The sequence below is a fragment of the Littorina saxatilis genome, linkage group LG16 (genome assembly GCF_037325665.1).
Source record: "Littorina saxatilis isolate snail1 linkage group LG16, US_GU_Lsax_2.0, whole genome shotgun sequence".
In the NCBI taxonomy this organism is placed as follows: domain Eukaryota; kingdom Metazoa; phylum Mollusca; class Gastropoda; order Littorinimorpha; family Littorinidae; genus Littorina; species Littorina saxatilis.
In genome coordinates, this window is record NC_090260.1 from 9192065 (window position 1) to 9219948 (window position 27884).

The window sequence follows — 27884 nt, forward strand, 5'->3', positions numbered from 1 at the left end:
GCTATTCGCCTAAAAGCTTGCGGTGTGCTGTGACACATATAAGAAACCAGAAGAAAAAAGGACTTTACTTTGGCGAAAAGAGCATATGCTGCTTATTTTTGTACATAGCTGCTATAACTGTATTTTTTCCGAACACTTACATGTAAAAAACATAGAGATATATCTTACCATTTCACTAAGACAGCCAAAATAACGGTCAAATTAAGGGGAGATCATGATGACGTACATGTCTATGGTTGAACCGGGGGAAAATATTTAGTCGCTGGAACCTATAAGGTTATACGGCGACTTATCAGGTGATAATGTTTCGAACTGTTTAGTAAACAAATCTATGGAATATTTTGGAGTTCCATTAACAGATAAACAGATCTATCTATCTTCTTATTATTTTAGGTTCGTCTGGGGTAGAGAAATAAAACACACAGCTAGGTTCGTCTGAGGTGCGGTCGCGTGTTTAGTCGAACCGAAAGTTGAAGAAGAACCAATCACAGATCTCTTTCGCCGCGATGTCAAAGTTCAGGTCAAAGTTCACTGTGTCTGCTCAAATTTGCGAGACAAACCTCTTCAAACTTTGTTCGTGGACAAAATTGGAAGTCGGGACCTAGCGGAATCGATTTCCTGGGTCACGTTGGCATAGCAACCGAAGGAGAAGGCACAAATCCGCGCGGTTTGGTGACAGGAATCGAAAAACCACCGAAAATCCTACCAGTATTATATAGTAGATAGTCTTACGATTAAAATGTAAGAAATCGATCCAAAAATGATGTCATCTTATTCTTTGTTTATTTTTGTTTATTTGGTGTTTAACGTCGTTTTCAACCACGAAGGTTATATCACGACGGGGAAAGGGGGGGGGGGAGATGGGATAGAGCCACTTGTTAATTGTTTCTTGTTCACAAAAGCACAAATCAAAAAATTGCTCCAGGGGCTTGCAACGTAGTACAATATATTACCTTACTGGGAGAATGCAAGTTTCCAGTACAAAGGACTTAACATTTCTTACATACTGCTTGACTAAAATCTTTACAAACATTGACTATATTCTATACAAGAAACACTTAACAAGGGTAACAGGAGAAACAGAATCCGTTAGTCGCCTCTTACGATATGCTGGGGAGCATCGGGTAAATTCTTCCCCCTAACCCGCGGGGGGAGTCATCTTATTCATGATCATTTCCTGATTCCAAAAACATATAGATATGATAGGTTGTATTCAAAACAAGCTCAGAAAGTTAACAAGAATACAGAAAAGCGCGCTTTCCTGCTTAGCACAATACGCTACCGCACTAATCTGGCGTGTCAATATCACTACGTTTTGGACGTGGAAGGTGAGTGATTTCCTTCACGCGGGGATTGACGAAGCTGTACTGTCTTAGTGAATAAATACAGTGCGTTCAGTTTCATCACGTCAGTTCGACAGCTTGACTAAATGTAGTAATTTTGCCTTACGCGACTTGTTATTAGTTATTCAGAACAGTGTTCGTACTAACAGTGCATTGAGTGACGTTTGTTTGTTTGTGTTCACGGACCAACGGCTTTGTTGGTAAATGAAGCGTAGTGTGGTCAACGGTGAACACAGCTCGATACTCAGATTGTTTGGTGAAACATGTCACTGATACGCTATAAAGCTCGACTTGTTTTCTCTTCTTTTTCTTCCATATTCCATCTTTAAAAGCATTTCCAAGCGGAGAGAAAGTGACATTCGGACAGGGACACAGACACAGAATGGAGCTCTGCAAATCATAGAAAATAAAATCGAATAGGCACTCGAAGCAGAATTTTCTTCACGAATGGACACTGACAATAAAATCAAATGTTAATCCTCGACCTTTTTTCAATCCTCCACCTTTTGTCCTTTAGACGTTTCGCCGTTGACCTTTTGTCACCCTCGACCTTTTGACTCTTGACCAAATGTCCTCGACCTTTTGGTTCTCATCCCAATTCTCTTCAGAAACTTTCCCAAATGCAAATTGGTATAAAATTTGACAAAAATCTGATATTAAAGAACGCCAACTGAGCTTGACCCCGCTCAGAAAACGGCAACAACATCGATGCTTCTCTAAAACCTGGCATTACACTCCGTACCGAAATGCTTTTTCTCTCCTGTATGTGTTAACATATGTCGCTTCAAATTACCAGATCGTAAAAACATGGCACCACACTCATTGCATGCAGGGATGTCGTTAGGTGTCGGACATCGGACATTTATTGATGAAAATCCCCAAATGTCCGATTCACATTGCCGCATGTCGGTCAGATGTCCTATCGTTTTAGCCTGAGCGTGGTCATTGTCCGATATGTACTCCATTCCTTCGGACAGCGCGATATTCGTTAATATTCATTTCAAGATACAAATCTTCTAAAAGACCGAACGCTCTCGTGTTCAGCTGACACTGAAGTTGCCAGTGCCGCGTGCGGATCTTTTCTTTTGTCGGGAATTCCCGAACCGTTTGCGGTATGCGCCGTTTGGGTATTTATAACCGTCTCGGTGCAGCGCACTGATCTAAAAATAGTGGATTATTTTTAGAATAGATCAGTGCATGCTACAGGAGTACGGGAGACAACTCCAGCGGCTCTGAAGTTGTTCATGTTGGTTTCTTTTTTGTGGTTTCTTTGAAACAAAACAAATACATTATACGCACACTGTGTTGATGTATTTACTATATTATGTGTGTGTTCTACAGCGCGCGCGCATGGGTGTGTGTGTGTGCGTGTGTGTGTGGGCGCATGACTTTGGAACAATTCCATGGAATGTTATAAGCTGTTTGGCGCAAATTCATAATGTCCTATGAAACTTTCTGAAAGCGGTCAAATGTCCTATTGATGCTGAAGAACTCAGGACATTTGTCCTATAGGTATGAATATGTAGCAACATCCCTGATTGCATGCATGGTTTTTCTCTCCTGTATGTGTTAACATGTGTTTCTTCAAATAAACAGACCGTAAAAATCTGGCACCACACTCATTGCATGCATGCTTTTTCTCCCCTGTATGTGTTGACATGTGTTGCTTCAAAGAACCAGATTGTGAAAACATGGCACCACACTCATTGCATGCATGGTTTTTCTCTCCTGTATGTGTTAACATGTGTTGCTTCAACTGACCAGGCCGTAAAAACCTGGCACCACACTCATTGCATGCATGCTTTTTCTCCCCTGTATGTGATAACATGTGTCGCTTCAAATAAGAAGACAGTTTGAAACTAGCATCACACTCAGTACACTCATACTTTTTCTCCCCTGTATGTGTTAACATGTGTTGCTTCAAAGAACCAGATCGTAAAAACATGGCACTACACTCATTGCATGCATGCTTTTTCTCCCTTGTATGTGTTAACATGTGTTGCTTCAAATCACCAGGCCGTACAAACATGACACCACACTCATTGCATGCATGGTTTTTCTCTCCTGTATGTGTTAACATGTGTTTCTTCAAATCACCAGACCGTAAAAACATGGCACTACACTCATTGCATGCATGCTTTTTCTCCCCTGTATGTTTTAACATGTGTTGCTTCAAAGAACCAGATTGTGAAAACATGGCACCACACTCATTGCATGCATGGTTTTTCTCTCCTGTATGTGTTAACATGTGTTGCTTCACCTGACCAGACCGTAAAAACCTGGCACCACACTCATTGCATGCATGGTTTTTCTCTCCTGTATGTGTTAACATGTGTTGCTTCAAATGACCAGATCGTAAAAACCTGGCACCACACTCATTGCATGCATGCTTTTTCTCCCCTGTATGTGTTAACATGTGTTTCTTCAAATCACCAGACCGTAAAAACATGGCACTACACTCATTGCATGCATGCTTTTTCTCCCCTGTATGTTTTAACATGTGTTGCTTCACCTGACCAGACCGTAAAAACCTGGCACCACACTCATTGCATGCATGGTTTTTCTCTCCTATATGTGTTAACATGTGTTGCTTCAAATCACCAGACCGTAAAAACCAGGCACCACACTCATTGCATGCATGCTTTTTCTCCCCTGTATGTGTTAACATGTGTCGCTTCAAATAAGAAGACAGTTTGAAACTAGCATCACACTCAGTACACTCATACTTTTTCTCCCCTGTATGTGTTAACATGTGTTGCTTCAAATGACCAGACCGTAAAAACCTGGCACCACACTCATTGCATGCATGCTTTTTCTCCCCTGTATGTGTTAACATGTGTCGCTTCAAATAAGAAGACAGTTTGAAACTAGCATCACACTCAGTACACTCATACTTTTTCTCCCCTGTATGTGTTAACATGTGTTGCTTCAACTGACCAGACCGTAAAAACATGGCACCACACTCATTGCATGCATGCCTTTTCTGCCCTGTATGTGTTGTAATCACAACCTGCTGATTCTTGTGACCTGAACACCGGAATGTGGTGTCATACATTGGAACTGGATCTGGCTCACGTCTCTCATTTAGTTCTAATCTACCCATGCTTTGAGTTTCTGTTATCCATCTCTCTTGTTTCAGCCAGATATCGCTATGAGTGTCGACTGCAGTCCGTGTTTCTGGTGTCTGTATCTCTTGTTTCAGCCAGGTATCACTGTGAGTGTTGACTGCAGTCTGTGTTTCTAGTGTTTGTATCTCTTGTTTCAGCCAAGTATGACTGCAATTGTCGACTGCAGTCTGTATTTCTGGTGTCTGAATCTCTGGTTTGAGCCAGGCATCGCTGTGCCCATTAACTGCAGCTTTTCCGTCCAATGACTGCACTGTAGGCATGGTAGCTGTGTTGACTGCAGCTTTTCCGTCCAATGACTGCACTGTAGGCATGGTAGCTGTGTTGACTGCAGCTTTTCCGTCCAATGACTGCACTGTAGGCATGGTAGCTGTGTTGACTGCAGCTTTTTCGTCCAATGACTGCACTGTAGGTATGGTAGATGTGTTGACTGCAGCTGTTCTGCCCAATGACTGCACTGTAGGCATGGTAGCTGTGTTGACTGCAGCTTTTCCGCCCAATGACTGCACTGCAGTAATGGTAGCTGTTTTGACCTCCCTGTTCGGCACTGAAAGGAATGCAAGTGATATAGGTGATGCAAATTAGTATCTACAAAGACTGTAGAGTACACAGAGACGCTTCATACGGCGCTGAAAATTGAAACAGGAAGCCCTGTGGCGCCACCACGCGGACACATGTAAAAAGCTACTTTCTCTTTCCACAGCAGTAGCGATATCGTGCAGCACAACCATGGCCGCACCATAAAGAAAACACAACGGGGCATGGTCTCTGTGTGTGTGTGTGTGTGTGTGTGTGTGTGTGTGTGTGTGTGTGTGTGTGTGTGTGTGTGTGTGTGTGTGTGTGTGTGTGTGTGTGTGTGTGTGTGTGTGTGTGTAACTGACTTAAAGAGAGAGAGAGAGAGAGAGAGAGAAAGAGAGAGAGAGAGAAAGAGAGAGAGAAAGAGAGAGAGAGAGAAAGAGAGAGAGAAAGAGAGAGAGAAAGAGAGAGAGAGAAAGAGAGAGAGAAAGAGAAAGAGAGAGAGAGCTTTCTGAACAAGAAATAAGAAATAAGACAATCATTGATCAATCAAGATTCTTTAATTAAAGTCAGCTTGGTCAGAAGAATGTTGTTTAAGTTGCTGTAGTGTCTTCTTCTGCGTTCGTGGGCTGAAACTCCCATGTAAACTACGTGCTTTTTTGCACGAGTGGAATTTTACGTGTATGACCGTTTTTACCCCGCCATTTAGGCAGCCATACGCCGCTTTCGGGGAAAGCATGCTGGGTATTTTCGTGTTTCTATAACCCACCGAACTCTGACATGGATTACAGGATCTTTTTCGTGCGCACTTGGTCTTGTGTTTGCGTGTACACACGGGGGTGTTCGGACACCGATGAGAGTCTGCACACAAAGTTGACTCTGAGAAATAAATCTCTCGCCGAATGTGGGGATGAACTCACGCTGACAGCGGCCAACTGGATACAAATCCAGCGCGCTACCGACTGAGCTATATCCCCGCCGTTTAAGTTGCTGTAGTGTACAGTTTTCCTTACATGATAATTTCTTAGCTCCGTGCAATCGACTACCCATATCAGTTTGAGGTGCTGGGACGACGCAAAGTTGACTAAATGCCTTAAGTTACCGATTTAACCGGGAAATATTTTGTTAACGATTTAATCCTGACAATTTTTTCTCAGGCTTAACTGACCATGTATACAGTATGTATTTTTATCCCATGGCCTGTCTCTTTGTCTCTGTTAGCTGAGGAGGTGATTATTCTGAATTATCCATCGTAACCATATGAATTACCCATCACAACCGAGTTTCGATCTCAACTGTCATTGTCTTTGATTTCAGAGTACAATTGAATAATTTATAGAGGTCATCTGCATATTCAGAGTTTACAGATGGACTACTTTTTTCAACATACGACTGAAATACTTTATGGTGTCAAAGTCAAAATTAAAAATTTTAAGAGTAAATTTTCATTTAATTAATATACTTACCCAACTCACAAATAGCAATTAACTCTAGTTCAGTGCTGGTAACGCTGTACGCGTCCCCTTGGTAACCAAGGGAGACCACTCTAAAAAAGAAAGTGATCCATCCCATAATGCCCGACTATCAACAGTCCGACATCCGTATGCGCGCGCATACGCCGCCATCTTATCATTCCAAAACGAAGCCCAACTCACTCTTTTTTAGACCCCAGTACCAACCACAGCGGGGAGGTGGGAGGGAATAAACGTTGTGAGTTGGGTAAGTATATTAATTAAATGAAAATTTACTCTTAAAATTTTTAATTAAATTACATATCCATACCCAACTCACAAATAGCAGATTGCTACTATAGGTGGCGGGTACTCACCAAACATCAACGTAGAAGAGCTTGTCCTGCTGCCACCATAGAAGGTAGTGCAAAACTGCCATCTTGACGCAGGGAGGAGATGTCTCTCAGATAAAAATTCATGAAGACATCCTCCGATTTCCAGTAGGCCACCTCCAAAACATCAGCCAGACGGCCTGAACGAAGCACAGCCACAGAGGAGGCCCATGCTCTCGCCTCATGCGTTCTTGCCGAGGTCAGGGGAAGTACTGCCCTAACCTCTCCAGCCTGAGTATGCCACCAGGCGTAAGCTCGCCTGATTAACGTGGAAACCCACTTAGCCAAAGTCACCTTAGCGATATCTTTGCCCCTTGCTGTATTGGGAGAGATAAAAAGCAACTTTTGATTTTCTGAACGAATGGAGCTAGTTCGAGACAGGTAAACACTGAGCGTTCTGACCGGACAGTTAACTATGTCAAGATCTCCAGGAGCAAGGATGTTGCTCAAGGCAGGAATGTTAACGACAGGAGAAATATGACCTGGTCTTTGATTTTTAGCCAGGAATTCAGGCCTGAATTTCAGAGATATGGAACCATCCTTTTCAGTTGCAATATCCTTAGCTAACCCAGATAAAGCATGAACCTCGCTTCCTCTACGCGACGTCGCGAGCAAAGTTAGAAAAACCGCCTTGTGCGTCAAGTTAGCCAAACTAGATGACTGTAGTGGTTCAAACTCGTTAGAAGCCAAAAATCTCAACACGAGCATCAAATCCCAAGCAGGGAGCGGAGACTTCACGCGCGCAGCTTTAAGGGCCGCACCCTTAATAACGCTAGCGACGACCCCATCAAGAGTAATCTTATGGCCCAGCTGCCTAAGTGTTGACGAAATCGCGGACCTTCTAACACGAAGGGAAGACGCTGACCCCCCCTGTCCAGCTAGCCAGGCTAAATGATTTGCCACCTGCATGGACCTCGGTGCCAAAGGTTTAACCCCGTTAAGACCACACCATTTCACCCAGGAGTCCCAGTGAGACGAGTATACCGAACTGGTTGACTTCCTATGAGCATGCTTCACAAAATCTACAGTGGCAGAAGAGGCGCCTGCCTTAAGCATAGCGCTTCTGACAGAATCCACCCTTGAAGGTTGAGAGCCTGAGGATCCTCGTGAGGGATTCCCGACCTGGGTTGAAGAAGTTCTCCCCTTCTTACTGCGATGGGGATAGGCGGTCGAACCGCCAGTCGCAGCAAGTCGGGGAACCAGTGCTGGCTTGGCCAAAGAGGGGCAACCAGAACTAGCACTGGCTTTTCCAGGTCGACCTTTCTGAGGACTTTGCCCAACAAGCAAAAAGGCGGGAAGGCGTAGGCTGTCAGCCCTGTCCAATCCAGTTCTAGCGCATTCACGCCCCACGCCAGAGGATCCGGGAAGAGGGACACAAACAGAGGCAGCCTCGCTGAATACCGAGTTGCGAACAAATCGATCTGCGGCTTCTCTATCTGCTCCCAAAGACGGTGTAGGGATTGGTGCGACAGAGTCCACTCCGAATGGACCACCTTGTCCCCCCTGCTCAGCGCATCTGCGAGGACGTTCAAGCTGCCCTTCAGAAAGATGGCTGACAGCAGAATATGATGCGAAGCGCACCACTTCAGAATGAGACACGCACTGTCTGATAGGCTGAGGGATCTCGTTCCGCCCTGCCTGTTCACATAAGCCGCGACCGTCCTGTTGTCGGTATGCAACCTGACATGGCTGTTCCGAACGAACGGCAGAAACGCTTGGAGGGCCAAGGAAACAGCCTCCAACTCCAGAGCATTGATATGGCGCGTGGGCAGAGACCGGTTCCACTCCCCCGACGCCACATGCTCCCCCAGGTGCGCTCCCCACCCCGTCAGTGACGCATCGGTAAACAGCTCGTTCTCTGGCGCCAGGCGCACTATCGGGACTCCCTGTGAGACCCAGGGAAGAAGCCAGACCTGCGTGGTCTCGAAAAACCAGTCTCCCAGAGAAATCTGGGTGTCCCACCCCTGGGTTGACTGATCCCACCGGGCCTGAAGAGCTGCCTGAAACGGCCTCTTGTGTACCCTGCCCAGTGGGATGAGGGTAGCCATAGACTCCATCTGGCCAAGTACTGATGTCAGAACCCGTACACTGGCCAGATTCTCTCCGTGAAGCGCACGGAGCGAGTCTTGAAGTTTGGCCACCCTCTTCTGAGAAGGGCGGACCGACCAACTGAGCGTATCGAACTCCATCCCCAAGTAAGTGATCGTCTGGGATGGAACCAGTTCTGATTTGCCCGGGTTCACAGAGAACCCGAGCTGGGCAGCCTGACTGAGCACCATGCGAGTATGGACGTGGCACAACTCTCTGTCCTGATGTAGGATCAGCCAATCGTCCAGATAAGCTCGCAGACGCACGCCCTCCTTGCGCACAAGAGCGCAAAGCTGACGCACCACGATGGTAAATATCCAAGGCGCGAGAGATAGGCCGAACGGCAGTGCCCTGAACTGGTAGGCCTTGGCTCCCCAGCGGAAGCGCAACCACTTCCTGTCCGACACGTGCATCAAGACGTGGAAGTATGCGTCCGTAAGGTCCACTGAGGTAGCCCAATCGCCCGGACGAAGCGCCTCTCGCACAGAGGCCGGCGTCTCCATAGTGAACTTCACCGACCGGAGATACAAGTTCAGAGTTGACAGGTCGAGAACTGGTCTCCAAGCCCCCGAGGCTTTCGGTACAACGAACAGTCTGCCGTAAAACCCCGGGGACCGTAAGTCCAAGACCTCTTCTATCGCCCCTTTCGAGAGAAGGGCTGACACCTCCCCTTGCACCGCGGCTCTTGCCTCCGGATCCCTGGGCGGTTTGCAAAGCGGAATTATCCTGGTCAGAGGTGCTTTTTCCCCTGACCAGAGAAGCCTGAACCCCGAACGAACAATCCCGGTAACCCACTTGCTGTCCACTAGCTGCAGCCAGGAAGAGAGGGCCCTGGACGGGCCGCCCGCCACAACTAGTGCGGGAGCTACCGGGAAGGCCTGTTCGGGGGAGTTTCATTGGGGGTGGGGCTTGCGCCCCGACCCCCTAGAACCACCAAAGGACTGACCCCTCTTGGGATAGGGCGCACCGCGACCTCTACCCCCTGAAGAGAACGACTGTTTCTGTGCCTTGCCGCCACCACCGGACGAGGATGTCTGAGGTTTGGCCGTAGACTGCGTCTGAGTCCGTGACTGAGACTGAAACTGAGGTTTGCCCTGGGCCTTAGGCAAACCCTGAAAGGCAATGCGGGCTATAGCGAGGTCCCTCGCGTCCGCTGTCTCCTTCTGGAGAGCATCCAAAGAGGCCTGACCCAACAGCGATCCCTCTAAGAACGGGGACACTTTCAAGGCCTCGATCGTGGACTTATCACAAATCCTCGATCCCGCTAAAAACGCCGACCTTCGTGTGTGCACTGCATGTGCATAAAGGTTGGCTGAAAACGTCATCTGTTCCCTTGTCACCTTGGCCAAAGTGGCCAGAAGGGTAGACACATCAAGCGCCGAAGCGTCGAACCTGAATTCAAAGGGGTCCAGAGAGGTCGCAATCGACCTCGAAAGAGACCGTTGCAGAGACTCTGACACTGACGTCAGCTCAAGCAACGACCTCGCTGAATCTTCAAGAGCCGTCATCGAAGACTCGGTACACGGAATCACAGTGCTAGAACCATAACCGACTTCACGCAGCGAAGCAAGCTCAGGCGTCACCGGCAACACAGCCGTAGGCAACGCGAAATGCTCAACCAGCCTAACAGACCGGGGAACGAGCCTCCACTTCTGAATACCAGAAACAGCCCGATCCCCCGCCTTGGCCAACCACGGGAGAACGTCCTCAGGTGCATCACCACGTTGCGACAACAACGGCACCTCCGGTCCGTTCTTTCCCTTGAAAACCTTTGCCATAACATAGGCAACTGAGGAAGACTCTTTAAACCGGAACTGACCAGACTCGTTCTTGGCAGACCGGAAATCGTCAAAAGCCGACCTGGGTGGCGGAAGTCTATCCTTGCTTCTCACCACCCCTTCCGGAAAGTATTTGGAAGCCGTCTCCGCTGCCTGAGCCACCGCGCTCGACAGCTTCAACGGCAGGTTGAGAGGGGTGCCATCCCCAGCCGTGGCATCGCCCTCCTCCAACCCTCCTTCCTGGTCGCTATCACAGCCAGGCGGGCCAACGCCAGAGAGACTTGCAAAGTCCTCGGAGTCACGCCCACCATCCGTCCCCCCGGACGGAAATAGAACCGGCATACCCGACACTGAATCAGAGGTATATGCAGCGTTCTTACGATTCACAGGGCTCCCTGCAACTGCTGGATCGGCGCGAAGCCATTGGCCAGAAATTGCAGAAGAACTTTCACCAACCATGTGGCTTACTCGCTCCTGTGATCGCAAACCCTCGTCACCAGAGAACCTGGCAACTTGAGGGCTAGACATACCTTTAGAGCGCACCGGCCCGTGCAGAAGGGACACCATCCGTCCATCAGCATGCTGAGACGCATGTACTTCCGCCCGAACTACGATAGGAGCAGCCACAGCGGAAGTCGCAGCAGGAGCTGAAGCAAAACCGGAAGTGGAAGGAGCCGGTGAAGACCTGACTCTACCCAAAGAAGATACATCAAAGACGCCGGCCGGAAGTGCGCGAATCTCTGCTTTCGTGGACGACAAATCAGCCGCCAAAGTAGAAACCTGTGTACTTAAAGTCAAAAGCAATGACGCAATATCGGCGGGAGACACACCTGAATCGCCAGGGGCCCCCGACGAAACAACCGGTTTAACCACATCCTTATCCTTATCACTACGTGTGACCTTGTCTTTCTTAGCAGACAAAATGGCGGACGAAGGCTTGTCAACAACAACATCAACATCACATCCTACATTTCCCGGTTCTATCTGAGAAGTGGCGGAAATTCCATCACTCTTTCTTCTAGACGAAGAACTTCTCTTAGAGGAAGAAGAACTAGCAGCCGGAGAAGCTGAAGCAGCAGCCTGTCTCGAGCTAGTCCTGTTTTTGGCGCACTCCGCCATGTCAAAGCGAACTCACAAAAAAATTTCGGACTGAAAAATTTTACAAGTTCACAACGTGCGACAGAAACGTCGCCAAAGTTACATAAAAACAAGAAATCTCTCACCCAAAAACAGCCAGGGTATAGACAAAGCTCGGCGGCAGACCAAGGGGCGAAGTCAAAGTCAGGAACAAAGACCAAGGCTGAACACAGCCGGAGCGTACAACAAAACGCGACCAGACACGTCGCTCGCTGAGAGTGGAATGATAAGATGGCGGCGTATGCGCGCGCATACGGATGTCGGACTGTTGATAGTCGGGCATTATGGGATGGATCACTTTCTTTTTTTAGAGTGGTCTCCCTTGGTTACCAAGGGGACGCGTACAGCGTTACCAGCACTGAACTAGAGTTAATTGCTATTTGTGAGTTGGGTATGGATATGTAATTTAATCACGTATAGGTACAGGCCTACATGTGTCAATATTGAGAAAATAAAGAATACTTCATACGATACGCACATTCTGCATGGATTTAAAGAGCGGAGTCGAGATATTTCGCTGGCTGAAGCGACTGCATGGTCAAAGGCATGTTCAACGAGTATCGCGAATTAGTTAGTTAGCTGTTGCTTTTCGGGTCCAGCGGACCATAATAGGCCAAATCAGGACCCCAGTATCGCGAGTGGGATCAAGGGACGATACTCCCTAATTTTTACACAGACAGCTATCTACACAGAACCGAGAGAGAGAGAGAGAGAGAGAGAGAGAGAGAGAGAGAGAGAGAGAGAGAGAGAGAGAGAGAGAGAGAGAGAGAGAGAGAGAGAGAGAGAGAGAGAGAGAGAGAGAGAGAGAGAGAGAGCAATCAAAACACCCCAGTCACCTGGTAGTTCGAAAACTCAATCTGAAACTGACATTGATTGTCGAAGGCATGCCTGCGGTGCATAACTCTGGAAAAGTTGTCGTAGCTGGGAACCCGTTCAGATCCATTCCAACGCCAAAAACATTATCAGAAGAGTCACCATGAAGTCAAATCAAACGTTAGGTTTTCTCATTTGGTTATTTGCTTTGCCTTTAAGTGTATTGCTTCGATTGATAGCTGAATCTGCTTGCAACCGTGCTGTTCAAGACTGTTCAAACTGTCGTCTGCTAGACGGGCTTGTGTGAATCCGAGTCGAGTAAACTGCAGGGTTCAGCGACAAATGAGGGAGCGGCATCAAAATGAAAAGAAGAAGACAAAAAGAAGTTGGAGATACAGTTAAGATATATGGGGAAGAGAAGAGGATGTGAGGTGTTAGATGTTGCCAACCTTAGGTGTTCAAACTCAAGACCGGGACAAAGTAGAAAGCGAGTGTACCGCGACCGACTCTCAGTGCCGACACACAACTTCCAAGCTTTATTGCTTAACGTCTACAACAAGCGAAGTATTGAAGCTTTAGCTCACCTAAACCCGGCGACTGAAGTTTAAGTGATCCACGTGTGAAAACCGAAACAGAACAGCGCGATGACAGCCAACATTTCTATCCCCGACTGACCAACAGTAACACTGCATGCGAACTGACTTGGGTCAACGATCAAACCAGCACGGCCCGAACTGAATTTGTTGCGCTGCCATTATCGTGCGCAATTCTGGTAAAAAATATAAACCCGGTATGCCGAATTGAGTATAACGAAAACCGATGTCAAATATTCACAGGGATATTTTAAAATGACTTTCAAAATGTAAAAGCAGATAGCAGACCTTTTTATAAGCAATATGAATGACTGAATGTCCACATACAAGTCGAATGACGCCGTCCATTATGCTGACAAATGGGAACTAGCTTTGCGCATGAATTCATTGACATGAATTTCGACTGCGGAGGCTTTTGGCAAGCTGAAAACAGGCACGGGCAGGTTTTAGTGGAAAAAGTAAGTGTTTTCAATGAAAACGTCGGAGTAATGGGATACATAGCTTACACACCTCGTCCTGAATATCTTGCACATTTTCCCTCTGGTCGATTTTCAGGTATTACCTCGTCAAAGGCTCGGTAATACCTGAAAATCGACCCTCGGGAAAATATGCAAGATAATCAGAACTCGGAGTGTGTAACGTATATGTATTCGACTAGAACACACAAAAATAACAACGGTTAGTTCACGAAAAGACACTGATCAGGGGTCGACACTAACTTATTTGGCCTGGGGCCAGTGTGGGGCCACACTGGCCCCAGAGATGGAAATTGCTGGGGCGGAAAACAAAAATCTGGGGCCCACTGTTATTCATGCTAAGTATATATATACCTTCAGAATCACCACTTTTTCCAAGTGGTTCTCCGCTATAAGATCTGCACGGGCGGCAATGCATTGTCTGTTTTTCTTCATCGTACTGAAGCCAGGGAAATTCTTTCAACCACTTGACATTGAAATTACGACAGCGCTTCGCGCTTTTGGCTGCATCGGTTTCCTTTTTTCATTTCTCTCCACGCTGTTCTTCATCTTCATTTCCATGTCTTTTTACATCAGGGATGTGTCGCCACATTTTGCGTTTGGCATTTGAAGGCGATACTTATCTCTCACGCTAAAGAGCGCAATCTGGGAGTTATTTCCCTTGCGGCATTGTCCTTCGACGATTTCAATGTTGTTTTTCTTGACTGCGGCATTGATCGTTACGCAAATTTCAGTGACGACTTTGACTGGCGATTTTTAGTGATTGGCTCTGGCATTAGAATTTTCGGTTTGTCATTGTTGGAATTTATCCTGGGGCGGAGTGGGCCCCAAGCTTCGGCAATGTCTGGGGCGGAACACAAAACTCTGGGGCGTTCCGCCCCCCCCCCCCCCCCCCCCCGCCCCCGCTAGTGTCGAACCCTGCTGATTTAAATCATGTTTGCATAACTACAGCGATGCAGCGGGTATTGCCTAAGTAAATTTGATTTAATTTCAATCTACACCATTTTCTGCGGTGTTTATATGGTCATTTAAAAAGGATGTTCACAAACCAAACATATTTTTTCATTCAGTTACTTTTTGCAGCACTGTCAACCGGACAGAACAGATAGATCAATACAAACGTGATATATAAACACAGCCGACAGCAGCCGCTATACGCGAACTTCCTTGTGCGGCAGGAAGTTGCTCTTTTCCCGCGCGCTGGCGGCCGGTCTCACTTGCGCACCACAGTGCAAAGAAGGATGAAGCGTCTCTATGTCCTCTGTAGTCTCTTCTATCTATTACAGTAATAAATGCATCTCCTTTGTGACTGTTTTGTACTTCTGTGTGTGTGTTCGGAGGGGGGGGGGGAGACTTAGCTTTGCATCTACCGGTATTTGAGAGTAACTTCTTCTTCTTCTTCATTCGTGGGCTGAAACTCCCATGTCCACTCGTGTTTTTGCACGAGTGGAATTTTACGTGTATGGCCGTTTTTACCCCGCCATTTAGGCAGCCATACGCCGCTTTCAGAGGAAGCATGCTGGGTATTTTTGTGTTTCTATAACCCACCAAACTCTGACATGGATTACAGGATCTTTTCCGTGCGCACTTGGTCTTTGGCTTGCGTGTACACACGAAGGGGGATAAGCCACTAGCAGGTCTGCACATAAGTTGACCTGGGAGATCGAAAATATCTCCAGCCACCTGGCGGCCGCGGCCAGAATTTGAACCCTCGACCTTCCGATTATGAGGCTGATGTCTTACCACCCGGCCACAGCGCGTTGAAAGTAACAATTAGGCATCAATGTTGAGTCTTTATGAAAGCAGTGCCTTCTTACAAAATTAATAACAGGTATTACAGTTGAACCCCCCTTTTAAGACTGACCCTCCCTTTTAAGACCCTGTTTTGTCAGACTTATTGCTCATAACCTCTGTAATTTTACCCCCATTTCAGGAATCCCTCCTTTTTACATTTAGTCAAGTTTTGACTAAATGTTTTAACAAAGAGGGGGAATCGAGACGAGGGTCGTGGTGTATGTGTGTGTATGTGTGTGTATGTGTGTGTATGTGTGTGTGTGTGTGTGTGTGTGTGTGTAGAGCGATTCAGAGTAAACTACTGGACCGATCTTTATGAAATTTTACATGAGAGTTCCTGGGTATATCCCCGGACTTTTTTTTATTTCTTCATTTTTGTTGATAAATGCCTTTGATGATGTCATATCCAGCTTTTTGTAAAAGTTGAGGCGGCACTGTCACACCCTCATTGTTCAATCAAATTGATTGAAATTTTGGAAAAGCAATCTTCGACGAAGGCCGGACTTTGGTATTGCATTTGCTTGGAGGCTTAAAAATTAATTAATGAGTTGGCTCATTAAAGTTGTCATTAAAATCGATATTTCGCAAACAGATTTAAAATTGAGTGCATCATATTTTTCATCAAATTTTGAATCTAAAAATATGTACACATGTCATGTTTACTCTTAAAATGTGATCACAATTAACAAAAATAGGTTAATTAGTACTTTGATAATTATTCAAGAAATTGATCCAAAAATTCCTAATCATTTCCTGATTCCAAAAACATATAAATATAACATTTTGTATTCGAAACAAGCTGACAGTTAAAAAGAATACAGAAAAGCGCGCTTCCCTGCTTACCGCAGTTCGCTATTTTGCTATTCTTGCATGTCTGTTTCCTTCGTGCTGCACGCAAAAATTGAGCGACTTCCTTGCCGCGTGGTTTGACGAAGCTGTCTTGTCCTGGTGAAAACACTGCAGTGCGTGCAGTTTTATTCTGTGGGTTCGACAGATTGACTAAATGTTGTAATTTTGCCAGGGCGGGGATGTAGCTCAGTCACTTGCGTGCTGGATTTGTATCCAGTTGGCCGCTGTCAGCGTGAGTTCGTCCCCACATTCGGCGAGAGATTTATTTCTGAGTCAACTTTGTGTGCAGATCGCCTCTCCTCGGTGTCCGAACACCCCCGTGTGTACACGCAAGCACAAGACCAAGTGCGCACGAAAAAGATCCTGTAATCCATGTCAGAGTTCGGTGGGTTAGGCCAAAAAAAAAAGGTCTGTTTACGGTAACATAGGCCCAAAAAATAGGGTCGGTAGGTCGGGATATTTTTTTTTTTTTTTTTTTTCCAAAAAACCATATTTTTACGTTATTTTGCCAAAAAAACAAGATTTTTTTTTTTTTTTCTTTCCCCAAATGCCAAAAAAAAGTCTAGGGTCGCGCGAAAAAACTAGGGTCGGTCGGGTTACCGTAAACAGACCTATTTTTTGGGGGGGCCTTATAGAAACACGAAAATACCCAGCATACTTCCTTCGAAAACGGCGTATGGCTGCCTAAATGGCGGGGTAAAAAATGGTCATACACGTAAAATTCCACTCGTGCAAAAAACACGAGTGTACGTGGGAGTTTCAGCCCACAAACACAGGAGAAGAAGAAGAAGAAGTAATTTCGCCTTACGCGACTTGTTAAGACCTGATTTTCCAGATTCTTGAAGGTCTTAAAAGTGGGTTTCACTGTAGCAGAAAGAAGCAGCAAATACTGAACAAGTTTTATATGTCTTCTTCTTCTTCTTCGTTAATGGGCTGAAACTCCCATGTTCACTCATGTTTTTGCATGAGTGGGTTTTTACGTGTATGACCATTTTTACCCCGCCATTCAGGCAGCATACGCCGATTTCGGGGGAAGCTTGTTGGGTATTTTTGTGTTTCTATAACCCACCGAACTCTGACATGGATTACAGGATCTTTTCCGTGCGCACTTGGTCTTGTGGTTGCGTGTACACACGAAGGGGGATAAGGCACTAGCAGGTCTGCACATAAGTTGACCTGGGAGATCAAAAAAATCTCCACCCTTAACCCACCAGGCGGACGCGGCCGGGATTCGAACTCACGATCTTTCGATTAACAGACTGACGTCTTACCACCCCGCCTCTGCGCCCGTCGTTTTATATGTCAAGAAAACAATCAATCAATTTTCTTCCAAAACAGTCAGTTTTCTCTGCCTGTCTTGTTTAAAGCCCCACTCCGCCTAACAGGTTTACAGAATGAGTAAATTTAGCTTTTCACAAAAAAAATTAGAAATCCGAAGAAACAAAGCTTTTCACAAAAAAAAGTCATAGAAACCGACTCTGGGTGGCCGAGTGGTAAACGCACTTGCCTCGGAAGCGAGAGGTTGCGAGTTCGACCCTGGGTTAGGGTGTTAGCAATTTTCTTCCCCCTTTCCTAACCTAGGTGTTGGGTTCAAGTGCTAGTCTTTCGGATGAGACGAAAAACCGAGGTCCCTTCGTGTACACTACATTTTTCGAAGCCAAAGGTAATATTTGACTAGAGCTGACTTGACGTCACTGATTGCAGTTGCACACAATACGCTAACGACTGCGGTAGCCTAAAATAAACTATTGAAGCGCCTGTATGGTTTACATATGTGCGTTAAAGATCCCACGATTGACAAAAGGGTCTTTCCTGGCAAAATTGTATAGGCATAGATAACAAATACAATGTCCACCAAATACCCGTGTGACTTGGAATAAAGGCCGTGAAAGGTGAATGCTCGCCCTAATAGGCTTGAGGTTTGCTGGCCGATGTGAATGCGTGATATATTGTGTAAAACATTCCATCTCACACGGCAGAAATTAATATGTAAAGCGCTTAGAGATCGTCAAGCGCTATATAAATCTCCCCATACAATACAATCTTTCTTTCTTTATTTGGTGTTTAACGTCGTTTTCAACCACGAAGGTTATATATCGCGATGGGGGAAGGGGAGAGATGGGATAGAGCCACTTGTCAATTGTTTTTTGTTCACAAAAGCACTAATCAAAAATTTGCTCCAGGGGCTTGCAACGTAGTACAATATACATGTATTACCTTACTGGGAGAATGCAAGTTTCCAGTAAAAAGGACTTAACATTTCTTACATACTGCTTGACTAAAAATCTTTACAAACATGATTGACTATATTCTATACAAGAAACACTTAACAAGGGTAAAAGGAGAAACAGAATCCGTTAGTCGCCTCTTACGACATGCTGAGGAGCATCGGGTAAATTCTTTCTCATCCCAACCAATATGGGACTCCCCTTACTAACCCGCGGGGGGGTATACAATACAATACAAAAACCTGACAAAACACATTTTGTAAGGCCTTCAACACCATTTTATGATGCATACAGGTCTCTTGCGTGGCTAATTAGCACATATGTAAACCATACAGGCGCTTCAATAGTTTATTCTAGGCTACCGCAGTCGTTAGGCCAAAAAAAAATTGTCTGTTTCTGGTAACATGGCTAAAAAAAATAGGGTCGGTAGGTCGGGATGTTTTTTTTTATTTTTATTTTTTTTATTTTTTTTACCCCAAATGTAGACCAATGAAACTAACTTTAAAAATCGCGCAAAGAGACTGGATTCACTATACATAGAGACAAGACACTCAACACATTTACAAATCGTCAGCGGACTTTCGTTTTCACACGTTTTTGTTGTTCATTTTCTCACCCTGTCCTTTACCACAACAAACAAAAAAAAAAATTTGAGTTTGGGAAAAAAAAAGTTTAGGGTCGGCGCCGAAATTTAGGGTCGGTCGGGTGACCAGAAACAGACAATTTTTTTTGTGTGGCCTTAGCGTATTGTGTGCAACTGCAATCAGTGACGTCAAGTCAGCTCTAGTCAAATATTACCTTTGGTTTCGAAAAAACGGCAGCAATTTTCTAAATCTCAGTACAGCAGAAGGAATCTGGCATTATTGTAGGAGTTCGGCATGTGAGGCATAGTCTCCCTCACGTATGTAGGATAAAATCTGTTCTACTGTATATCCAAACAAAATGATCAAATGTGATTTTCGCAGAGACCGTTTGGCGTATCTGGCCCAAATTACAGCAGTCATTAGAACTACTCTCCTCCAATATCGATGCAGAGTCACAAGTGTCTAAGCCAATCAGAAGAGGATTTAAGGTGGCCTTATTTGGGGTTGCTTTTCAGCTCTGATTTGACGGCTTTTTTGTAGGTCCTGGGTGCAGTGAAACTTGTTGGCAAAACGTCTGATGTTCAAAGAGGCTATGTTCAGCAATCTCAAGGGGTGTACTCAGGTCTGAAGACAGTGTGAGGCAAAAATAAGATCATTTGGTCTTTTAGGAATGGAGTTACGGCCCTTCTTTCGTGGAGACTGACATTTTCATGAAGAAGACTTAGGGCAGTCTGGGTTTCGCAGTTTGGTCGCTGACTGCCAAACTTGTGAATAAGTTTGGGTAAAGTGGTTTCTGCATAGTATGTGACAATGACTGTGCTGTTAGTAGCAATAAAAAAAATCCACAGCAACGGGACCTTCGTGGTAAAAAAATACAGCGAATAGCCCTGTTTCTGCTTTAAAAACGTTGCTTACAAATTTGATGCATCTCGTCGTTTTGGTCTAGACACGCTTTGTTTCTGTGTTTTCTGGCACTAAAGTAGAAGGAAACCAAAGTCTCATAGTCATTGATTACAGTGTTAGTGTTAGAGAGGTTTGGTTTATAACCTTACCGTATGGCTCTGCTTCCGTCATGTGCCAGTAGTGCGGTGTCTCTTCTGCGACATCAATCTCTATCTTGATGTCAGACAGAATTGGTGTGTCTCCTTCCTCCATGCTGCAGTGAGAAGCTTCTGCATGTACCTGTCTGGTCACTAGTGAAGGCCTTGATGGTTCCCCACTGTTCACGGCGTTACTGTAGAAAAAGAACAAAAAATGTGGTACATGTATTTGAAGAAAACGAGGGTGAAATTGTGCAATGGTTATTCTGCTTGCACTTGCAGTAAAAAAAAAACCTTCCATTGTAGCTGGTCGTTATGGTAATGCTTCCCACACGACATCACAACCACCAAAATAGCACAGCCGCCACAGGAACATCTGAACAGCCATTTTCAACTTTTCAAGGTAAAAAAAAGTCTGGTCTTGTCTTTCAAAAGTGTTTTGTTTTCACAAATTACAAACCTGGCACGCGCCCCTCTTTCTTTACTTTCTTTATTTGGTGTTTAACGTCGTTTTCAACCACGAAGGTTATATCGCGACGGGGAAAGGGGGGGAGATGGGATAGAACCACTTGTTAATTGTTTCTTGTTCACAAAAGCACTAATCAAAAAATTGCCCCAGGGGCTTGCAACGTAGTACAACATATTACCTTACTGGGAGAATGCAAGTTTCCAGTACAAAGGACTTAACATTTCTTACATACTGCTTGACTAAAATCTTTACAAACATTGACTATATTCTATACAAGAAACACTTAACAAGGGTACAAGGAGAAACAGAATCCGTTAGTCGCCTCTTACGACATGCTGGGGAGCATCGGGTAAATTCTTCCCCCTAACCCGCGGGGGGTACTTTATTAGCTGCTTCATAATATGCCTCTATTGTACAAACACTGATAAAAAAATTTTACTTCTACTGCTCATAATAGTAGAAATATATAATGTCTTAATGATAATGAAAATAATAATAATAATAACAATAATTGTCAGTAAGTACTGGTGTCACATGACTGATGTGAACCAGTTGATTGGCTAATGGCGATGCGCTTAAATCTGTTAGCCCACTCTTGGAGTGCGCTAACTTTTCCACAGAGCGTATTCTTACGCCCTTTGCCAAAGCGAGACTGTACTCTCATCCTCAGAATTAATTAATGACATGCAGCTTATATTCTCCACTTTACCAAAAAATAACCATAAATTTCCTGCGGCTCAAAGCAGAAGTGGTTTATTTTCCTGACAGATTGCAGGCGCCTGTGGCACAGTGATTCCCACTGATCTAAAAATAGAAGAGGCTGTGTCTCTTCCACAATGGTCTCTTCTCGTTTTGACTTGCAAAGATTCTTCTCATATGCCGTGTTAGTGGCATGTAGCTTATTAACCACATTACCAAATGATGAGTTAGTATAAAATTCCCAGCGGCAAACACAAAACACAAGTGTTATTCCAATAACCTACCAGCTAAACCTTGGAAGTAGACTCTGTTATAGTAGACTACACTAAAATACGACTGCATCAGTTCAGTTTGTTTGTTTGCTTAACGCCCAGTCGACCACGAAGGGCCATATCAGGGCGGTGCTGCTATGACATTATAACGTGCGCCACACACAAGACAGAAGTCGCAGCACAGGCTTCATGTCTCACCCAGTCACTTTATTCTGACCAGGCATGGGAATTGAAAATTGTAAAAAAGGCGGAAAATTTATAACTGAAGACGCAAAGCGTCAAGTCGACGGCGCGAAGCGCCTAGCCTTACTAGGGGGGTCCGGGGGCATGCCCCCCCGGAAATTTTTTTTCTCCAAAGAACCCAGATGGTGCAATCTGGTGTCATCTGAGCTCCAAGTTTGCCATTAAATTCTGTTTTTAGAATCAGAGTTTTTAGTACAAAAATGTACCAAATTTTGCTTACATGTATTATATATGGTTTAAATTTGAAAAAAATGTTATCTGTTGAGGAAAATGTAACTTGTAACACAATCTGTGCAATCTGGTTTACTTTCAAACATAATAGTTCAATAACTGAGGCGGGCGGTAGCAGTGCGTAAACAAAGTACAGAAAGTTTTCACGGGCTTTTGCGCAAAGGCCAAAGTAACCGGTCCTTTTTTTGTGTGCCTCCCCCCTTTATTTTTTCGGCGGACACTTTTGCATTTTCGGCGGAACAAAAAAAAAATTCGGCGGAAATCCGCCATTCGGCGGACAATTCCCATGCCTGTCTGACACCGGACCAACCAGTCCTAGCACTAACCCCATAATGCCAGACGCCAGGCGGAGCAGCCACTAGATTGCCAATTTTAAAGTCTTAGGTATGACCCGGCCGGGGTTCGAACCCACGACCTCCCGATCACGGGGCGGACGCCTTACCACTAGGCCAACCGTGCCGGTCATCAGTTCAGTACATTAATGGTTTCTGAATTATTATTTCAAGGCAACAACAATCGGAATCGAAAACGTGTAGGGTTAAGAACGTTCTTACCATGTATAAAACTTATTACCAGCCTGCCTCATGCGCGCAGACGAGCAATTTTTGTTTTTGAAATGAGACTGCAGTTCAGTGGTTCGATTGCCCTAGCCGCCTAGCAGACGACATAAACCCCGCAGCAAATTAACATGTTGGGCAAATGTAAACAAACAAACGATGGGGATATAATAAGTGTAGAGTTCAGAGCATTCTTACCGTTTATATATATATAGTACCAGACTCCCCGATGAGTGAAGATACAACACGAGAAACATACCACATTTAGTTTGAAAATGTGCTAACTGTGGCCTTAGAGTCAATATTCAAGGGGCAACACTCTGCACAGTCAATCTGTCGAAGCTCGATGAAGGTTTCGAATCGCAAATAACTAAGAGCACAGTCCTTTCTCCGAGTTTAAATGAGGTCCATATGAAAGATCAACACTTTTTAGCTTAACGCTACTCTGGAATTTACCAACAGAAATTAAAACAAAAGTTTGCGTGTGACGAAAGCACGACACACTTGAGACAGCCCACACAAAAGTAGATCTGACACAAACCTGACCACACAGTTACGCCTATCCAAATGCGCGTAGAAAAATGTGCGTTTTGAATCTTCTTTTTTCTCTGGCGGTACTGACAATATCGTTATTGAAACAATCCCAGTGCACTAAGGGATTTATAGAGCAAATCTCGAAAATAATTATTGAACTCAGCACTATGCGCTTCGTTCAATAATGAATTTTCTCGATTTGCTCTATAAGTCCCTTAGTGCACTGGGATGTCTCAATAACTTAAATAATAATAATAGAACATTAGTATACGGGGTTTCTCTGCAACTAAAAGCACTTAAATACAATAGCTTGGGAAAGCAATAATATAAATGCATACCCGAGGCTGAAATGTTTCCTGGTCAACATATTAAATTGTACTGTACACTTATTAGAGGGAGAAAAGCATGTCAGTTTCTCGCAAATGAAGGACATTGGTGGTAAAATGTCAAAGACTTCACCCCAAACGATGATTCCTTTGTGAGTGCACCGAGTGTTTACGTCCTTGAATGAGAAGGGAAGGATTTAGCATTTAATGCAGCAATTTTAAATACCATTACTGTTTTTGAACAAACTTGACCCCACGAATGCCAAGTCAATGTTCAGATCTTAGGAAGGGAGGGGGGATATTCAGTGTGCAGTTTACATGAGATCAACTAGGCCGAATGCAAAAGCTGGTCTTAGACGAAAACTGAGCTCGTTACTTCACTGTATCATACAGTGTATGTATCTGAAGTTTTTCCTGGACCAGCTTTCTCATTCGGTCACATCATATGTGAACAACTTTCCATTGACTCAAATGACTGTTTAAGATGCCTCCATAACCTTCATCTCACTTTATTCCCTGACAGTGACACACAAAAATACAAGATAATTTGCTTTTCCTGTTCTCTTTTAATCAAACATGTATGACTAAACGGAGTGCAACTTTTATCGACTGTAAGGTGTAATGTAGCAGGACGGCAGTCCTCGCCCACAGATGCAGGCACTTGGTTACCCCCACCTGCCCCTCGTTACCCCCACCCACTTACCTGCTGCCTGCCAGCCAGCAGCACTCACTCACGACACGACACTGAGCGTAGATTTTGGAAGACTTGTATAAAAGAGGCCAGCTCAGCATGTCCCGCTAGCACTAGCACTACAGACTACAGTACTGAAATATATGTGCTCCCTCACTTTCTTCTCTTTATCTTTCACTCATTCATGCCGAAATTAGTGTGTACTCGCTACCACTACATCAGTGTACTTAAGGCTGGCTCTGTAACTATACTATTACTACTTCATTACTATAGGTCGTTCTTACAATTGAAGTAATTTAACTGTTGGGAACAGAAGAAATAGAGTTCACACTTTGTGCAGCTTGTTGTCGCTGAATGCATGTTAAAAAAAACCTGTCAAATGCTTACTTGTTTCTAAGCAAGATTGCAGAAAGTGTCGGGAAGAACTGTGAGAGGTGTCCGGGATGAACCTGACCCCCTGTCTGGTCGTGTGGCTGGTCGATTGATCGTGTGCCTTCTCCGCTCATCGTTCACACCTTTTTTGGCTACTTGAAGAAAGACAGGCCACGATTAATTGTTTGTTTAGCTGGACAATTCGCCAACGTACAATGTGAACCGTTAGTGGTTGACTGTTTTAACACAAAATCGTATCGGAATTTCCGCCATCGGGAGTTCGGCAGACGCCATGTTTTCTCCGAGCGGATGTACGTAACTTGAATGAAGTCGGAATGACTTCCCTTGCATTGTCTTACAACACAAAGCTACTGAAAGAGCAATGCGGACCGAGAGAGAGAAACATGACTTTACCGATTCTAGTAACCTGTGTGTGTGTGACTGTGTGTGTGTGCGCGTGACCTAATGTGTACGTCTCTGAAAAATTAAGAAATAAAGAGAGAGAGGGGAAAGTGAGAGAGCGTGTGTGTTGTTTATGCAACCGAGTGAATAAATATACGCATACAATTTTTTTACCAGCAAAAAAGATGGTTTCAGCAGCAAATAGGAAGGAGTGAGCAGCGAATGTGAAGCAGAATAGATTAATTGAACAGCCAAGCAGATTTCTTTAACAGTAAAAAAGATGCCCCACAGTAGTTCAGATGTAGTCACAAGAAGTTATCTAGAAGATGAAAATACTGCCGAAAGCGACAACTTGTTTTGAAGCAAGCGCCGTTACCGACTGAGCTCTCTCCGTGCTCCAATGTTATGCAATATCTGCCCGATTTGATGCCTTTTTTCAGTGTTGAAGGTATGCTCAACGTAGATCTCTACATGTAGGCCTACTCGCTGTCGCCATGCTTGCTTTCTTCCTTTATCCACTGACCACTGACTACAAGCCAGAAAGCATTCAAGCCGTGACACGACATGACAGTCCAAAGTCTTTATTCAACACCAAACACCACACTACAGAACAGGAAGCATTCAAGTGAAACAACATGACAGTCCAAAGTCTTTATTCAACACCAAACACCACACTATAGAACAGGAAGCATTCAAGTGAAACGACATGACAGTCCAAAGTCTTTATTCGACACCAAACACCACACTATAGAACAGGAAGCATTCAAGTGAAACGACATGACAGTCCAAAGTCTTTATTCAACACCAAACACCACACTACACAACAGGAAGCATTCAAGTGAAACAACATGACAGTCCAAAGTCTTTATTCAACACCAAACACCACACTACACAACAGGAAGCATTCAAGTGAAACAACATGACAGTCCAAAGTCTTTATTCAACACGAAACACCACACTACACAACAGGAAGCATTCAAGTGAAACAACATGACAGTCCAAAGTCTTTATTCAACACGAAACACCACACTACACAACAGGAAGCATTCAAGTGAAACAACATGACAGTCCAAAGTCTTTATTCAACACGAAACACCACACTACACAACAGGAAGCATTCAAGTGAAACAACATGACAGTCCAAAGTCTTTATTCAACACGAAACCGACCACACTACACAACAGGAAGCATTCAAGTGAAACAACATGACAGTCCAAAGTCTTTATTCAACACCAAACACCACACTACACAACAGGAAGCATTCAAGTGAAACAACATGACAGTCCAAAGTCTTTATTCAACACCAAAAACCACACTACACAACAGGAAGCATTCAAGTGAAACAACATGACAGTCCAAAGTCTTTATTCAACACCAAACACCACACTACACAACAGGAAGCATTCAAGTGAAACAACATGACAGTCCAAAGTCTTTATTCAACACCAAACACCACACTACACAACAGGAAGCATTCAAGTGAAACAACATGACAGTCCAAAGTCCTTATTCAACACCAAACACCACACTACACAACAGGAAGCATTCAAGTGAAACGACATGACAGTCCAAAGTCTTTATTCAACACCAAACACCACACTACACAACAGGAAGCATTCAAGTGAAACAACATGACAGTCCAAAGTCTTTATTCAACACCAAACACCACACTACACAACAGGAAGCATTCAAGTGAAACAACATGACAGTCCAAAGTCTTTATTCAACACCAAACACCACACTACACAACAGGAAGCATTCAAGCCGTGAAACGACATGACAGTCCAAAGTCTTTATTCAACACCAAACACCACACTACACAACAGGAAGCATTCAAGTGAAACAACATGACAGTCCAAAGTCTTTATTCAACACCAAACACCACACTACACAACAGGAAGCATTCAAGTGAAACAACATGACAGTCCAAAGTCTTTATTCAACACCAAACACCACACTACACAACAGGAAGCATTCAAGTGAAACAACATGACAGTCCAAAGTCTTTATTCAACACGAAACACCACACTACACAACAGGAAGCATTCAAGTGAAACAACATGACAGTCCAAAGTCTTTATTCAACACGAAACACCACACTACACAACAGGAAGCATTCAAGTGAAACAACATGACAGTCCAAAGTCTTTATTCAACACGAAACCGACCACACTACACAACAGGAAGCATTCAAGTGAAACAACATGACAGTCCAAAGTCTTTATTCAACACCAAACACCACACTACACAACAGGAAGCATTCAAGTGAAACAACATGACAGTCCAAAGTCTTTATTCAACACCAAAAACCACACTACACAACAGGAAGCATTCAAGTGAAACAACATGACAGTCCAAAGTCTTTATTCAACACCAAACACCACACTACACAACAGGAAGCATTCAAGTGAAACAACATGACAGTCCAAAGTCTTTATTCAACACCAAACACCACACTACACAACAGGAATCATTCAAGTGAAACAACATGACAGTCCAAAGTCTTTATTCAACACGAAACACCACACTACACAACAGGAAGCATTCAAGTGAAACGACATGACAGTCCAAAGTCCTTATTCAACACCAAACACCACACTACACAACAGGAAGCATTCAAGTGAAACGACATGACAGTCCAAAGTCCTTATTCAACACCAAACACCACACTACACAACAGGAAGCATTCAAGTGAAACAACATGACAGTCCAAAGTCTTTATTCAACACGAAACACCACACTATAGAACAGGAAGCATTCAAGTGAAACAACACGACAGTCCAAAGTCTTTATTCAACACCAAACACCACACTACACAACAGGAAGCATTCAAGCCGTGAAACGACATGACAGTCCAAAGTCTTTATTCAACACCAAACAC

At 44.5% G+C, this 27884-nt stretch overlaps 1 protein-coding gene across 1 annotated transcript; it reads right to left on the reverse strand.

The window, feature by feature from the left end:
- Positions 1-24: 24 nt before the first annotated feature.
- Positions 25-25043, reverse strand: LOC138950332 (zinc finger protein 665-like). The gene is made up of 3 exons (XM_070322081.1): positions 24617-25043; positions 20220-20401; positions 25-5015 (listed from the first exon to the last, which is right to left on the reverse strand). The coding sequence occupies exons 1-3, from the start codon at positions 24733-24735 to the stop codon at positions 2836-2838; spliced, it is 2481 nt and encodes an 826-aa protein (XP_070178182.1). The 5' UTR covers positions 24736-25043; the 3' UTR covers positions 25-2835.
- Between the last annotated feature and the right edge of the window lie 2841 nt (positions 25044-27884).